Source organism: Perca fluviatilis, chromosome 20 (genome assembly GCF_010015445.1).
Source record: "Perca fluviatilis chromosome 20, GENO_Pfluv_1.0, whole genome shotgun sequence".
Lineage (NCBI taxonomy): Eukaryota > Metazoa > Chordata > Actinopteri > Perciformes > Percidae > Perca > Perca fluviatilis.
The window spans coordinates 18,084,667-18,101,650 of NC_053131.1; the positions used below are offsets into that span (position 1 = coordinate 18,084,667).

The 16,984-nt window shown below is 38.7% G+C and overlaps 2 protein-coding genes across 6 annotated transcripts; one reads left to right on the forward strand and one right to left on the reverse strand.

Annotated features, from left to right (window-relative positions):
* Positions 1-61: 61 nt before the first annotated feature.
* cga (glycoprotein hormones, alpha polypeptide) lies at positions 62-8,237 on the reverse strand. Of its 3 annotated transcripts, none has more exons than XM_039786162.1 (4): positions 8,127-8,237; positions 1,183-1,285; positions 789-973; positions 62-335 (listed from the first exon to the last, which is right to left on the reverse strand). In XM_039786162.1, the coding sequence occupies exons 2-4, from the start codon at positions 1,265-1,267 to the stop codon at positions 261-263; spliced, it is 345 nt and encodes a 114-aa protein (XP_039642096.1). In that variant the 5' UTR covers positions 1,268-1,285; positions 8,127-8,237; the 3' UTR covers positions 62-260. The 3 variants fall into 3 exon arrangements, with proteins under 3 accessions (XP_039642096.1, XP_039642097.1, XP_039642095.1); XM_039786163.1 differs by lacking the exon at positions 8,127-8,237 and adding an exon at positions 7,925-7,964; XM_039786161.1 differs by lacking the exon at positions 8,127-8,237 and adding an exon at positions 1,375-1,538.
* LOC120549327 (heterogeneous nuclear ribonucleoprotein Q) lies at positions 6,858-16,596 on the forward strand. 3 transcript variants are annotated; one of them, XM_039786157.1, is made up of 12 exons: positions 6,858-7,006; positions 8,793-8,952; positions 9,922-10,040; positions 10,598-10,705; positions 12,301-12,414; positions 12,708-12,884; positions 13,020-13,155; positions 13,568-13,773; positions 13,916-14,065; positions 14,188-14,309; positions 14,426-14,751; positions 15,146-16,596. In XM_039786157.1, the coding sequence occupies exons 2-12, from the start codon at positions 8,805-8,807 to the stop codon at positions 15,172-15,174; spliced, it is 1,635 nt and encodes a 544-aa protein (XP_039642091.1). In that variant the 5' UTR covers positions 6,858-7,006; positions 8,793-8,804; the 3' UTR covers positions 15,175-16,596. The 3 variants fall into 3 exon arrangements, with proteins under 3 accessions (XP_039642091.1, XP_039642092.1, XP_039642093.1); XM_039786158.1 differs by having other exon boundaries at positions 15,149-16,596; XM_039786159.1 differs by lacking the exon at positions 8,793-8,952 and having other exon boundaries at positions 6,864-7,006.
* The last annotated feature ends 388 nt before the right edge of the window (positions 16,597-16,984 follow it).

A 16,984-nucleotide genomic window follows, 5' to 3' on the forward strand; every position in this document is an offset into this window, starting at 1 on the left:
CACACACACACACACACACTCCAATCCCATGCATTTCAGACACATTCATGAGAATGTAACATCTGGATTGCACATTTTAATTGCTTTTCAAGCTACAATTAATCATATAACAATGCAAGAATGTAGGCTAATAACACAGACACAGACTTTCTAAAAAAAATATTATCTGGCAACACATGAGCATACAATTTAAAACAAATGAACAACAAAATGTGTTGCCAAGCCGAGCGCTGCAGAATTGTCTCCAGTTCCCAGCATGTTCATATCTTATGGTAGTAGCAGGTGCTGCAGTGGCAGTCTGTGTGGTTTCTCACCCTTATGCCGTACACCTCTATCTGAAAAATGCACAGATGAGGAGAAAGACACAATAGTGATTATTAACAAAGTCATATCAATCTAAAGCAGTAAATATGTATAATCAAATGCTCTTTTTAGCAGTGTGAAGAGACATTAAAAGGTCCCCTCCTTAATTGATTTTTTAGTGTGGGTGATGGGGGACAAAATCCACAGTCCTTGTTTTATGCAAAAATGTATTCAAAAGTTTATCTGAAGATAGGCTTCTGCAAACTTAGTTAATCAAATTAAGTGCATATCTTTCAATGTTATCTTTTTGGTATGAAATTCCATCTATCTGTTTCACTGGGAAATGTTTCCCTCAATGTTTAGCTGCAGTAAAACAATTGTAACAAAAAGAAGGAATACTTTTGAAACATTCCTTAAACATACATTTTTATCTTTTTTTATTTAAAGAAAAGTTTGTTTGGCATATCTTTTGTCTGCACCTGTACCTCATAGTAGTCCTTTGCAACACAGCATGTTGCCTCCGAGGTGATGTTCTTTGGGATCTCCATTTTCGTCATGGCCGTGAGAGGTGTTGGGTACGCTCTGGAGAAGCAGCAGCCCATGCACTGGTAGACCGGACGATCCCTCGAGAAAAGATTGTTCATTCCCAGTTTGCACTCCTCACAGCCCACTGGAGAAAGACAGTGCTATTGATCACGGACAGCTTGTGATACAGTGACATTTTGAGATTCATCTTTAAACCACAGCGTACAATCTTTGTCAACATAGATAAATATAAGCAGATGGTGCTAATTTACTGAAGTAAATCCTTGTTTTGTGTACTAGATTTATGAGAAGAGTTACTTAACACATTAGTACTTGTATCTGTAAAAATCTTACTGTCAATGTTGGGGTAAGAATCAGCTATGTAAAAAAGAAAAGACAACAGAAGAATAGAAAGTCCAGCTGATTTCACTGAGCCCATCGTGGTTGTATCAGTTACCTATTAATACAGAGACAAAAGAAAAATGGTCAATCAAAAATCTGTTGAATCAAAGCATGAGTAAGTCAGCGATAGAGATAGAGTATTACCATGCTGAAAGAAAGTTGCCCCTTCATTGTGCCTCTGTGCAGGATGGCTTCCTGCTTCCCTTCATGTCGTTTTATACCTGTGTCCCTCAGTTTGTGGCGACTCGGCGGATTAGGTGAAACCTACCAACCTTATCAATGATCTCACTGACCTCTTTGCTACCTTTCTCATAATCCCTTTAAAGGACAAAATGATAAGAACAAATCGTGGAAAGCCAAAACATACTTCCATCATCCTTCCATCCTGACTATGGATGCTGAGTTTAATCCCTGGGTTTTAGTTACTTGGTAACTGGGGGTTGTTATTATTTGTCATGTCACAGCAAATGGAGGGTCATTTGAGTTTTTCTTGGTAATTTCGGTTTACTGCATAGAGACCATTTTAGGCTGCACGTGGCCTAAAAGAGTTTTTAATTTATTAATTTATGAAGAGTGTAAAAGTGTAATGCTAAAATCTCAAACGGTAAAATCTAATTATATAGGTGTACATTTTCAGAGAGACATGCCAATTGTGAAGGCTCTGATCTACCAATGAGTGGCTGCTTATAAGCAAAATTAATTAAATAAATGATACGAGAGTTAATCTCAATTTAACACAAATAATCAGACATTGAAATCTTTACATCAGTTCAGAGCTGAAACGATTAGTCGATTCATCGATTAGTCAATAGACAAAACAATTTTAATAATTGATGAATAACTGGTTATTTTTTTAAAAAGCCAAATAAGGTGAAAAATGTCAAACATCCTGTGTGCCTCTCAAATGTGACAATTTGCTGATTTTCTTTGTCATATATAATGTAAATTGAATATTGTTCTGTTTTGGAAATTTGGTTGGACAAAACAAGTGATGGCCATTTTTGCACAATTTTTTGGATGTTTAATTGATTAAACAATTTATCAATTAATTGCAAAGCATAATCTGCACACTAACCATTATTTGCATCAGTCAATACATGCAATACTGTACATATTATGTAATGCATACTGGTGCCCTGTATCACACCTGGGGGTTTTGAACTCTATAGGGTCTACTGGAATAATGCCATACTGTACGCCATATCTTTAAATATAACAAATTGTATTTAAAAAGAGAGTAAATAAATAAAATATTACATCAATTATTTATTATGGGTGTGTTCTTTTTACCCATGATTTTACACTATATGTTGAAGCAAAATTAAGGTCAGTGCTGCAGGCTTTTTCAAAACTGGAGGAATTGATGGATGGAAGAAGTTATGACTAAATGGAGCGATATCTGATAGTTGTTAAGGAGTATCCATCTTTGCCTCCGCCTCCAACATCGGAAATGTCAAGGATGAATATGAATTTATTGTGTATTTCAATGGTCTGTTTACATAAGTACCCATGCTCTGTTTCCTTGGTTGTGCTGGTGATAAATCCTTGGCCTAAGACTCGTAATTCAATAAGTGCGGAAGACAAGATGTTCTATTGGCTGTTTTCTTGCTTCTTTGTAATATTGTGTTGTAAACCCTACTGTTTAATAAACTATACCAAATTCCATTCCTGCTGATAAGATTGATATCAGTGGCTGTTGCATTGTGTGCTATTGCTTTATGGCACATGTCATTTTATCAACATCAAACCAAATGTCCTGTCAATCAAATAGAACTGACACAATAGGCCTATTACTGAAACATTAATGTTTAAGCATAAAAACAGAATCAAACATCAACAGATAAAAATGAATAACATCCCATTGCTCAAGATCTGACAACTTTTGAATCACATTATATTCTTATACAGTATAACGTCACACTTGGCTATTTGCAGCGGTGTCTAAAATAATTGCTTGAAAGCATCATGGAGTGGACCGATGACTGAGTTGAGCTGAGTGAGTATGTGAATATGTTTAAGATACGAGAGATATGAGGTATTTAAGACACCGGAAAGTATGTTGTACATTAGAGCCCAAAAATAGTTCATTGACAAAAAAAACACCAAAGGTGAGAGTAAAAGCACAGAGGATTAGTTTGAGGACATGTGCAGCTTCCCTTCTATATATTTGTATTCTCTCATTGACCTGCTTCTAGCCTCCTGATTTATGAAAAACAAAGAGTGGTTTTGAGTTTTTTTTATGTTCTGCAGGTAGCTCAGACTCTCTTTTTATGTGGTACATTGATCGGGATGGATGAGGATGAGAACCACAGAGATGTGGAAAGCCTCAGGTGTAGAGTAAATTGTGTAGCCTACATGGTCACGCTTGGTGAAACACTAGTCAGATATATTCTCAGGGGCTCCAGTGTCGACTCTGTCACTGAGGAGAGAGCACACTGTGAAGTTGGCAGGTCATGGCTGTATTCTCAGCCAGGCTCAGTTCAAAGCCAAGGTGGCCTGGCATCAAAAGGTCAGTGACACCAGACAACAAATGACGTTATTAAATTAGATCTGTAGTTTTCTTGGCTATGAAGCTAATCAGAATATTTAGTGTATTCAAATGAATAAAGATTGAAACCCATCAAGTCCGAGCATATTTATGATCGTGGCTCATTCCCAAAACTGAGGGCCAACTAAAAATATTCATTAAATAAAAGAGTTTTAACAAGAGACCTTGGTATATTTAAATTATATTTGATCTGATAAACTAACCAGAAGATGCCGTGTTAGGAGACCAAAAATATATTCAAATGTTAATCTGAAGCTAAGCTTCTGCAAACTTAGTTAATCAAATAAAGTGCATAGCTTCCAAAGTTAGTCTTTTTGGTATAACATTCAATCTATCTGTTTCTCTGGGAAATGTTTCCCTCAATGTTGAGCTTTAGTGAAATGATAGTAACAAAAAGAAGGAATAATATAAATAAACAGACATTTCTATCTTTGTTAGACAATACATTTGTTGAAGAAGGTTTGTTTGGCATATCTTTTGTCTGCACCTGTCTTTAAAGTATATTTGATCTGAAAAACTAACTATAAGATGCCACGCATGCTTGCCTTTTGCAAATTTTAAAATGTTGCACTCAGAACCAGTGCAAAAATTCAACTATCCATCTTAGTTGCTGCATCTATACAAAATGTTTTTTCTATTCTGAAATATGAATTGTTTTTCCTAAAAGGAAAGCACCATTTTTGCATAAAACTTTAAGAATTGATCAATTTCACATCATGCATACACACTTATACATCTTAGACATCGAAGTTTTGCTGTTCAGGAGACAGATCATTTTGCTTGGGACACTCTCTCCACACGGTGGCATGAGAGGTCTGTAATATAGGGACTTATGGTCCTTTATCTCATTCAAGAGCCATAAAACAGTGGCTCTGCTGGCCATCAGAGGCTCTTAGTTACTGTATATCACTAAACAAGCAGACATTGTCAGAGACGGACAAACAGAAAGTCATATTGTTTTAATAAGCATGCATATGGTCATATTAATGAAATAAAAAACAAAAAACAAACATCAACGGCTATATCAGTTTGATATGTAATACTATATTTAGGTTAAAGAGGCAATATTGATGCCAATAAAAGACCTTGTTCACTTCTTAAACCCTCAAAATACTTTAACCTTAATTATCTTGGTAATACCTCTATAAATAGGATGCTGACTTGAGAAACTGGATCTTCATTTGAGTTTTTATGGCAAAAAAGTTTTATTTTTTAAGTTTAATTGTATAGTTCTTATTCATGTCTTATTGCAGTTTAGGTTCACTAATTCTGCAGAGAGAGTTTTGGCTAATACCTAAAAAACTGTACAGAAAATGTCTTCTACAGTCTTGGCTGCTGCCTATTTGTTTCAAAGCTCAATGCCAAACATTCTGTACCAATTGTTTTATAAAAGATCTGTCTGAGCTATGTTTGTTCTCTGAGGAGCCTTCACAGACCTGAGCAATAAAATTATTGTAGTCCCATAAATTCAAAATAGACATTGTTAACTCCACTTCTAGAGTTTTCTGGGGTCTTTAATAATCTGCGGATGATACTATCAATAAAAAATGGATCACAAAAAAAACAATCTGCGGCTGATATGGACAGGGAAGACAAAGCTTATTCTCAAAGCTTTTACTAAACTGGAAGTTGTTGTGTATTTGATATTTTACCCTTTGATTTATTCTTTACTTGTTTTAAGCTTTGCAATTGTTCTTTTTTGTCTTGTGTCATTCAAAAATGTTTTTAATTGTTAAGTAAGTTACATTTGTTTGTGAAACATTATTATTATTATTACATCCAATCATTCTGTAGCTCTATTCCTTAACAGCTGCATAAGTTATATTCCAAATCCTCCAGCCATCATCCTCCAGCTGCTAATGCTCTATACCTGTGGGGGTTGTTGGAGTCAGTTACCTGCTAAAGTTTTATTATGTCAACCTTGAGCCAAACATTAAGCCCATGATTCATTCTAGCTGGGATAAAAATAGCAGATAGCCCATGCCAAATTCATACCATTGTATTGTCACTGCAATGTATTTGTATTGTAAAAGGTATTGTAAATTGTATTTGTATTGTAGTGCCATGTATTGGTAAGTATTATCAAAACTGACACATGTAATCATGTATTAACCTTGGACTGTCACAAATATGTGAACCCAAAAATTTTAATTTAAAAAGATAACCCCCAAGTGGAATTTGACAATGTGCAGTTGACAGTCACTTTGAACCCATAGTATGATGTTGACAATAAATAACATAGTTTTACAAACTAGATTATTTGCAACAAACATAGACACAAGTAACAACGGTTTAATCTGATCCAGGTTGCAATGCATGCACAATGACAACTAGCCTACAACTTTTCTTTCCTAACATGTTGCAGAGAATATTTTACAAAATCAGTAAAAACATTTTTTATAAAAACGTAATACTCTTCAGTAGTGCAAACCCTTGCCCCTTATGTTGTATCAAGCAAATAATCATATAGCCTAGTTTTCTATACACATAGCCTACTCTGTCCTATTCTTTTGTTCATGTAGCTGATTCATGTTCAATGAGAAGAGTGACACTGTGTGGCGGAAAGTGGGATCTACCTCACTACTTTTCAGTCAAACACTCCTGAAATACTCAGTAGGCCTACTCTCTCAGTGTCCGTTATGGTCGCACACACAGTATATAGTTTTAGATATAAATATACTGGCATTTGATAACATTTTGTCTGGGAATACTGACCATGTTTAACATCTGTTATCATTATTAATGGAGGTGGTAGATCATTAGTAAATTATTAATGTTAGGCTAATTTTCATTGTAGGATATGCTTTGCTTGTTTTATTTCTTTAGTGTTGACTTTTGTATTTAAATTCAGAGTTCTGGCTTTCAGTCTCAATGTTTTGTTTCTGTAACTATGCTTTTAACTGTTCTATTAGCCAACATGTATCCGTCACATAAATGGTACTGTTGTCGTGAAATTACTCGTCGTTAGTACGGTAATTATGATGGATGCTTTGAATGACCTGCTGCTCTTCTGTAAAAGCATACAAGGCAAGCCCGTGCAGGGATGTCCAAGAAACCCCATCGACGAGACAAAACTCGAGGCGTGAACGTGGCAGCCATTTTACATCATCAAGAGTGAATGACTGAAGCCGGATCAGTGCCGGGAGTTTTACACTTTTTCTGTCTTTTAAATATCACATTTATCTTCCTAAATAATCAACAACATACACGTTGGTGATCCAGCGGCAGGTAGGGCGAATGCTACTATTTTGTCACGTGATTGTTGCTTAATTGATTGCTAAAAAGTCTGAATCGTGCGGTGCTGTTTCAAACAATGTGGAAACTGGTGGTGGTTGGGAACGAGTTCTCCAGACCGGCTTTTTGAAAATGGACTCTTCCTATATGGCGGCACGTTGACAAACCACGCATCCAGCAGGCTAAACATCTAGCTCTCAAGGCCTCATTAAATCCAATTCATTTTAAAAGCCATACTTTTTCAACTGATGAAGTCCGTACCGACAAATGACGTTGTAACAATGGCCTCACTGAAATTCCTTTCGAATTAGCATGCTAGCTTAAGGTAGCCTATTTTGACAGATCATGGAAATGACATGCTCATTGTCATCGTATGCTAACAGAAGCTAGCTGGTAAAAGCCAGTTATCTTAGCAAGAATTTGCGATGCTGCGTTACTACCGTACTAACATGACATGCTCATTGCCTACTAACTTATGGTATCGAATGCATATGCATACTAGCACGTTATGTTATTGACCCGATGATGGTCCCTAGTTAGCTTGGTTGCTATAACATTAGCTAGCTGTGCAAACTAGCCCGCTAGCTAACGTTAGCCTCAACGTGTGCGAGTCAGTCCCTCCCCGCTAAATCTAACGTTACCGTTAACGTCGATTAAAACATAGCTAATGTATTCCCGAGATTTGTTAACATTACATGTTCAAAATGCAAGATTGATTTGCACGAGGGGTTTAATGTTAGCTATCGTTAGTTACTTTCAACGTTGCAAAAATGTTTTTAACCAGACAAAGCACGTGTTTACAGATATAATGAAATTGATTAACAGTCACTAATGTCACGAGATATCAGTTGCAAGATATATTTTAAGATGCTGATATTAGATAAAGGGTAAGGTTAGCTAAGTTATGATTACCGTCCACGTTTTTCCCAGCGTTGCCGGATATAACGTTAGTAATGTGACCAGAGAGCAGTTATATTGCATAAGTGCATGCCTTAGTGTCTGTCGATACAAACTAATGGGAAGTAATTTTTGAGTTTGCCATTAACGTGACAATTTAAGTCAGCTTAGTGTCACAATATAAGTGTCAAGAAACAAAATGCTAAAGGCTGCATACTTGCTCATTGGTCAGCTACCGGAAACCAGGGCTCACTCTCTGATGGAACACGTGTATCAGCTATCTAGCCTGTGCTGAAGTCAGCAGTGAGAAGGTAAGTTAACATGTAATTTAGAGACCAAAGCAGACAAGGCGTCTACACAAGCAGTGACGAGGGCTGTGATACAGGCGTTAACAAGTGGACTTGGCACCATTTGCAAAAACTTCTTAACCCAGAACAAACCAGAATGGAAAATACTGCCACATGGACACAAACCCAGTATTTTTATTTTTTATTTTAAAACAATGTCATTCAATTGATTTCTGTGGGGAATTTGGTATGTGCAATGTCTGTCCTGCGTGCATCTGTCAAATGCCTACACACACGTTTCTGGGCTTCTACCTAATGCAAGCTGAGAGCTGCAAATGTTATGTCAGGATAGTGTAAAGTCTCCAGACGGTACAGGACCACACAACCATGACAACTTGTTTTGCACACAGCGAAATCTCCTGTTTATTGATAATTTGTGCTTATTAATTCAAAAGTCACTCTGTATCTGTATGGCCAAACCATGTTTTTTTTTTTTTTTTTTTTTTCCTGATAAGTCAGAGACTTTACACTTTTCTGAACCCATCCCAAGTCTTGCCCTTGACCCAGGATTAATTTGGCTCATTGCATTTACACAGATTTCTGGAGACATGGCCACAGAACATATTAATGGAAATGGTCCAGAAGAACCAATGGACACCTCTGCTGCAGTTACCCATTCTGAGCACTTCCAGACTTTATTAGAAGCTGGTTTACCACAGAAAGTTGCTGAAAAACTAGATGAAATTTACATAGCAGGTAAGGCACAATGAATATACTTGCATATCAAATATGCACATTTTTTTGTTTATCAATTTCTTGCATGTACTGTCATTTTATCACCTTTTTGAATGGGGGAATTGGGATCATGAAGCAACTTTTTGTGGTTTCCTACCAAAATGGGTACTGCAGTGCTTCAAAATATTAGATTACATTTTACCATTGTCAAAATGTGTAAATGATTGCAGCATTTGCATTCCCAATATGGTTGCATGATCACTGGTGTCAGGGCGAATTAATTGTCTTTTCCCTGGGAGTGTCTTGGTGAGCCTGTCTCTCCATTAATTTCCATGAAGTTTCTGTGCATCCTATAAAATTATTGCAGAGGAACGAACTGGTGTAAGTACGATGTCAGTCACAACTTAAATCCCTGTTGCTCTGGTCAGATTTTTACCAGTTTGTACGGGGCGAGCTGCAGTGACAAAGTTTGGGGGTCATTTTAGGACTTGTTTGGTCGGTCAGATCTAGCAAAGTACTGGTCTAGCCTTTTCAGCCAGATGGGACCGAGACAGAAACAATGGCAGCAGCTGTCTGGTGTGTGGCTGCCTGGGACAGGTGACCACCCCTCCATAGAGGAGAATGCAGACTGGCTCGTTAGAAACTCCCAGCCACAGTATAGAGGGGCACTGGCATATCGAGTTGCACTGTCACATCTGTTGTGATTAGTTCTGCAAAAAACTTGTCGCTGATTGGAGAGTAAAGTGCAGCCTGACTACTGAATACAGCTCCATTTAGATTAGGCTGTTCCCGCTCCTCCCTCCCAATTGTAACATTAGTAATCATTATTTATCCACTACACAGTGTAAAAGATATTTGTTGCAAAATTTACTCGTCTGCAAATGCTTGTTTGATCCTTTCTTGTGTTTGAATAACAAGTTAGTAATGACAACTTTTTCAGTCTTTCTTGATAGTAGCTCATTGTTTCTGTCTCCCGCCTCCCTTCTCCAGGTTTGGTGTCACACAGTGACTTAGATGATCGAGCAATTGAAGCGCTAAAAGAATTCAACGAGGAAGGTGCTCTGCAAGTCCTCTTGCAATTTAAGGACAGCGACCTCTCACATGTTCAGGTATGCATGTGGCACTGTTGGTGTATTGTTTAGGTCAGCGTTTCTCAAATGGGGGTGCGCATACACCTAGGGGTACTTTGGAGTACTGCAGGGGGACATTTATTTTAATAAAAAAAAATATTATACTGTGAATGAAATTAGTGAGATTCTAAACATTTGAAATGGCATTTAAGTGTTTTTCAGTTACCAGGTTATTATTTAGTAAAGCCAACACTGATGGTGCAGCGTTGTAGTACTTCTTCATATTGCCTTTTTTTTTTCTACCAAAAAGGTTTTGCCCTTTCAAAGGAGGTACATTATTGAGAAAAGTTTGAGAACCACTTGTTTAGATAGCTTGGATCTTTCATTTCTGATGCCTTCAGACAATGTGGATGATTGTCCTCTGTGCAGTGGTCTGTAGTTGAATTGTGGTTGCACAATAGCACATAGCTTATCTACAAGACCGATTTTCATTGTCCTGTGTAATATTCATTTTGTGTCAATCAGAAGATGTCCTAATGATTTATTTACATATGTTTGATAGTACTAAGTTGTCTATTTCTTTTTTTCTTTTTCAGAACAAAAGTGCCTTTCTTTGTGGCGTGATGAAGACGTACAGACAGAGAGAGAAACAAGGGACCAAAGTGTCAGATACCAATAAAGGACCAGATGAAGCTAAAATCAAAGTGAGAACTTATCCTAAATTCAGAAAGTTGTATTTGTTTTAGTGCTTGGGACAAAATGTGGGAATGCTCAGTAGGGGTGGGAGGAAAAAATCGATACAGCATAGTATCGCGATATTTTTCGTGGCAATACTGTATCGATACACAGATGCCATGTATCGATCTTTTATGATGTATGTGTTGGTCAGTTTGTCTGCTTGACAATCCCATTTTGCAGCAATAAAATTGAAGTGAGATGAACAAACAGAAATGTATCTTTTTAGATAAAACGGATGTTGACAAAATTGTCCTTTTGAGACATCATTTGAAATTGGGAAAAATCTGAAGTTGGAAAAAAGGTAAATACATTGCAATATATCGCAGAATATTGCAATGTGTTTAAAATCGCAATAATATCGTATCGTGACATAAGTATCGGGATGATATCGTATCATGAGGCCTCTGGTGATTCCCACCCCTAATGCTCAGTGTGGAAATGTACATTCTCCAGCCCCTTTATTAGGAACACCTTGTTGGTAACGGGTTGGACCCCGTTTTGCCTTCAGAACTGCCATAATTGTTGGTGTCATAGATTCAAAAAGGTGCTGGAAACTTAGTACTTGGACCACATTGACATGATGGCATCACACAATTGCTGCAGATTTGTCCGCTGTCGGAATCCATGATGCAAATCTCTTTCCACCATGATTGTGAAGGCAATTTGGGTACAGTGAACTCATGTTCAGGAAACCAGTTTGAGAGGAGTTGAGCTTTGTGACATGGTGCGTTATGCTGCTGGAAGTAGCAATTAGAAGATGGGTACGCTGTGGTCATAAAAGAATGGACATGGTCAGTAACAATACGCAGGTAGGCTGTGGTGTTTAAACGATGCTAAATTGGTACTAAGGGGCCGAAAGTCTGCCACAAAAAGTATCCACACTATTACACCACCACCAGCCTGAACCGTTGATACAAGGCAGAATGGATCCATGCTTTCAAATTAACGCCAAATTCTGACCCTACCAACTAAAACGTTGCAGAAGAAATCGAGACTCATCAGACGTGACAAGGTTTTTCTAATCTTGTATTGTCCAATTTTGGAGAGCCCGTGCCAACTGTAGCCTCAGTTTCCTGTTCTTGACTGCCAGGAGTGGCACGCGTTAAGGTCTTCTGCTGGGTAGCCCATCTGCTTCAAGATTTGACGTGTTGTGCGTTCAGAGATGCTCTTTTGCATACCTCAGTTGTAACCAGTGTTATTTGAGTTACTGTTGCCTTTCAATCAGCTAGAACCAGTCTGGCCATTCTCCTCGGACTTTACCATCAACAAGGCATTTTCACCCAAAGAACAGCTGCTCATTAGATATTTTCAGACTATTCTTTGTCAAACTAGAGATGGTTGTGTGTGAATATCCTAGTAGATCAGCAGTTTCGGATTAGAGATTTGCACTCACAAGCGGGTGAACAGGTGTTCTTATTAAAGTGGATGGGGAGTATAGTTCATCTCTATAACCATAAGACTCATTCAAATAAGATATTTTTAATTTTTTTGTCCCACAAGTCTATTGTGTTCTTTTTTGTCAAACGGTATCCTTTTATTTTTCATGTTTTCTTATGATCAGGCTTTGCTGGAGAGGACTGGCTACACACTTGATGTGACAACAGGGCAGAGGAAGTATGGAGGTCCCCCACCAGAGTCTGCTCACTCAGGGGTACAGCCCACTATCGGTACAGAGGTACAGAACATTCCATCTTTTGAGTTGTACCATGCATTAAGCATGAAGATGCCAAAACAATGCACTGGTATTTACTTACTGAGTTGGTGGTTGTAAATTATGGGCCAAGTGCATTCAGGTTTCATACGGTGTCCAAATGATGAAACTTGTCTTCTGCAGTAACCATGGTTACACTGATAGTTTACCGCTAAGAACTGACTGGATACCTTTTTTCCATCTATGCCTTAACTTTACACTACATGTCAAGTAGAAGTGTTGCTCTAATCCACCATATTTTCCTTTCAACCTGGCAGATATTTGTAGGCAAAATCCCCAGAGACCTCTTTGAGGATGAGCTGGTTCCGCTGTTTGAGAAAGCTGGCCCCATCTGGGACTTGCGCTTGATGATGGATCCCCTCAGTGGCCTGAACAGAGGCTATGCCTTTGTCACTTTCTGCACTAAAGAAGCTGCACAGCAGGCTGTCAAATTGGTACGTTTACTGCAAGTATGACCACAAAAAAAGAGGGTGTGATGGAATTTGTTAGTTAAAACGCAGCTTACTTATTGACAAAATTCTACGTTTCTTTTTCTTCTCTTACTTACAATATTCTCCATAATTCCACAGTGCAACAACAATGAAATTCGACCAGGTAAACACATCGGAGTGTGCATCTCTGTGGCCAATAATAGACTGTTTGTTGGCTCCATTCCCAAGAGTAAAACAAAAGATCAAATTGTTGAAGAATTTGCAAAAGTCACAGGTGAGCACCATCCTTGGATTTCTCTTTCTGTAGAAAATTCATTCAGCAGCTTCATGCCTACATTTACATATATACACAATTTTGATTGTCTGTAAGATTTGTACCGAAAGAATCGGTGGGTGAAGCTTTGGGGGTTTGTTTAAAACGTTTCCTGTTTGTGTCCAAATGATGACCTCATTACCATGCTGGAGTAACTTATGTTACCATGATGGTTTACCGCTAAGATCTGATTGGACATCAAACGTAGTTAATTTGTTTTGTTTTCTTTTGACATTTTTTGTTTCTAAAGGGTGATTTGATGTCAGTAGTTTGTTGGTACGCCATTGATGTAATGGTCATTTTTGTTGAATAAATGCAGTTAACACCCTGCTGCCTTTTCTCCACTTCTCTTCCCTGTTTCTTGTCTCTACAGAGGGTCTAAATGATGTCATATTGTACCACCAGCCTGACGACAAGAAGAAGAATCGGGGCTTCTGCTTCCTGGAGTATGAAGACCACAAGACTGCTGCTCAGGCCCGCCGCCGGCTAATGAGCGGCAAGGTGAAGGTGTGGGGAAATGTGGTCACCGTGGAGTGGGCTGATCCCATCGAGGACCCAGACCCAGAGGTCATGGCCAAGGTAAGGCACAGGGCCAGAGGTCATTAGTAGCATACTGCTATGTGTATATGTGACCAAAATGTGTTTTCTTCTATGATTGGCTGCTGCAGTTATTTGTTACCTTTTCTGCAAATAAATTGAACCTTGTGTTTTTCATTACCAGGTCAAAGTGCTGTTTGTGAGGAACTTAGCGAGCACGGTTACAGAGGAGATACTTGAAAAGGCCTTTAGTCAGTTTGGCAAGCTGGAGCGAGTGAAAAAATTGAAAGACTATGCCTTCATCCACTTCGAAGAAAGAGATGGTGCTGTGAAGGTATGGACGAAAAAATAAACTTTGAAACTGGACTAACGTGCAAGACCTTTATTGAGCTTAAATTTAAGTTTGTAAGTGCAGTAAAAAGAAACACAATTGTACTATCTTGGTCAATTTCACAGGCTTTGGCTGATCTCAACGGCAAAGACCTCGAGGGAGAGCACATTGAAATTGTCTTTGCCAAGCCCCCTGACCAGAAGAGAAAAGAGCGCAAAGCCCAGAGACAAGCCGCTAAAACACACATGTAAGAGGGAACAATGCAACTCAAAACTTGTGACCTTTTAGTCATGCAGTTATCAAATTTTAAAATGTTGATCTAAAGCAGGATGCCATTTTTAAGTGGAGTCTGTATCATTTTAGGTATGACGAATACTATTATTACGGGCCTCCCCACATGCCACCACCCACGAGAGGCAGGGGCCGGGGCGGGCGCGGAGGTTACTCGTACCCCCCTGACTATTATGGCTATGAAGACTATTACGATTACTATGGATACGACTACCACAATTATCGGGGCGGCTACGATGACCCGTACTACGGCTATGATGACTTCCAGGGGTCTGGGAGAGTACGAGGAGCGAGGGGAGGAGTCCGTGGCGGTGCTAGTCAGACCAGGGGCCGCGGTGGCGTCACACCGAGGGGTCGAGTGAGCTTCTCCCAGCGAGGAGGCCCTGGAACAAGCAGAGGTAAATTAAACTTATCTTTGTGATGCAGGTAGTTTCAAAGTGGGTTAATGAGGGTTAATCTACAGCGCAGGTATTGGTGGTCTTGAAATTTATGTTGGTAGTAATTATGAGGCTGCAAGTTACACCTGCTTTTTGGTCTCATAACTAATCCCTAACCGGTCTCATCTTTCAGAGTAGCTGGTCAGTTTGTTTGCCAACAGACAAAGGTCATTCACAACATACTTTTACTTTTAAGGAGGCCAGCTGAGTCCCAACCTAGTCGGAAAACTGTCTTCAGTCTAGATTATGTGGAATTTCATTAATCTGTCAGTATGCTTATTGATGGGTGCAACATGGGTGTCTGGATTTTCTTTTCAAAATTCTGTACTAATTTTATCTTTCCTCATTGGTCCAGCAGGGAAACGTGGCCGAGGGCGGTCCTGACCTGTCACAGTGGGTACTGACTTGATGTGTGGGGTTACACCGTAAGCTGCAATGGATGTTGAAACAAAAGAGCACGACAAAAGGTCCAATGATATTCCAGCCTTACAGAAGAAGCATCTCCCCTCCCATATTAATTTTTTTTTTTTTTTTTCTGAAACTGCCACCTTAAAAAGATGACCGGAGGATTCTAAATACTCGCCACAGCCTCTTTGCCCCAAGCCCTTGCACCCAGCCCTGATTTACAGGGCCCCATGTATTGCCCTTACAATCTACCCTTTCCCTGTCCCTGAACATGCCATTTTTTAATAATTATTGAAGAAATTGCACTTTTTTAAGTTCTTGGGTTTGAAGTGGCTCAAAGGAGCTTGATGCTATTGTATATTTTTGTGCTAATCGCAATTTTTATTGTCGGAATATCCATGTTCTTAATCGTTTGATCTGGATGTTTGACAGAGAACATTTGCAGGTTTTTAGGGTGTACCCACCTGGCATGGATAAGTCAGGCATTCCATGAAAGTGGTTCTTTTCAGAACTTGTCTTTAAAGGGTTGGTTGACTACCTCAGTACAGAGGACTAAACTACCCGGCCTGTACTGTAAATAGGGAAACTATATTGATGAAAGCAGGGCTTGTTTTCATACAAAATATGCACAAGAGCTGCCGCGCAAAAAACAATGTACTTAATGTAAGTCATTTTAGCTGCAGCTCTGACACTGCAAACAGTCAAACTGGGCATGCAAAACAATCTCATATGATGAGTCTGAACAAGCCCTGCTTTTGTCCTATTTTGAACTGAATTAGCTGCCTTGCTTCTTCAGAGTATGTAGTTACTGGTTGTATAGTTTTTCGGATAAAATGTTACTTTTGTAAAGGCTTCAAGATCACAGGCATCCAACTGCCTTTGATTAAAAAAAAATAAAAAAAACAAAAATAAAGCCCTGCAGTGTCCCTTTTGTGCCACTGTATTATTCCAGTGGGTTTGTTTTTATATTGATACCAATACATTTTCAAACATCATGTAAAACAACCTAATCCAGTCCATCATATAAAATCATGTTAATCTTGAATGATCCCTTCCCAGCTCCAAAGACAGCAACTTTGTAAAAGATATTTCAAGTTAATCTTGAATGACTGAATTGCCATATTGCCCAGTGCATGTGTGCCTAACGTTAGCTGCTATGATTTGGTGAGGGATCAGTCACGTAGTGGTAGAAGGGATACTGCAGTGAAGGATTTCCATTTCCCGGGTATAGCATAAAGGAAACTGCTCTTCAATCCCAGTTTTCTATACAGTTAACTCCCTCAATAAAATCATAACAACCACCTTTTGGAAAAAAAAAAAGATGTTAGCAGTTTTAAACTATTGTTGGTGGCCAACAACGTTTTTTGCATTCCTGCAAATAAATTGTTTTATACTGTAAAATGGAGGTGAGTGTAACTTATTTTTGTAATAAAGTTTTTGATTTCTATCTGTGTCTTAGTCTTTGGATAAAATCTGTATGCAGTGCAAATGCTCAGCTATTAATTGGCTGGTGTTTGATTCAGATTTGCAACCGGTCGGTCTTTGAAACTACTCATTAGGGCCCGAGCACTGATAGCGTTGGTCGGCGAAGGACCTATTGAAATTGCTCTGTTTATTTTTGTTAATCCAAATGAATTGCAATTTTGGGGGCCTAAACATGCTGGGAAAGTTATGAAACTTTGCACACTTGCACATCACAGAAGTGGTAACAAATGTACATTTGATGGGTGTCTCTGGCTTGCCCCCTACAAATTATCAAAGAAGCAGCCCCTGCCATGAGTTTTACCTA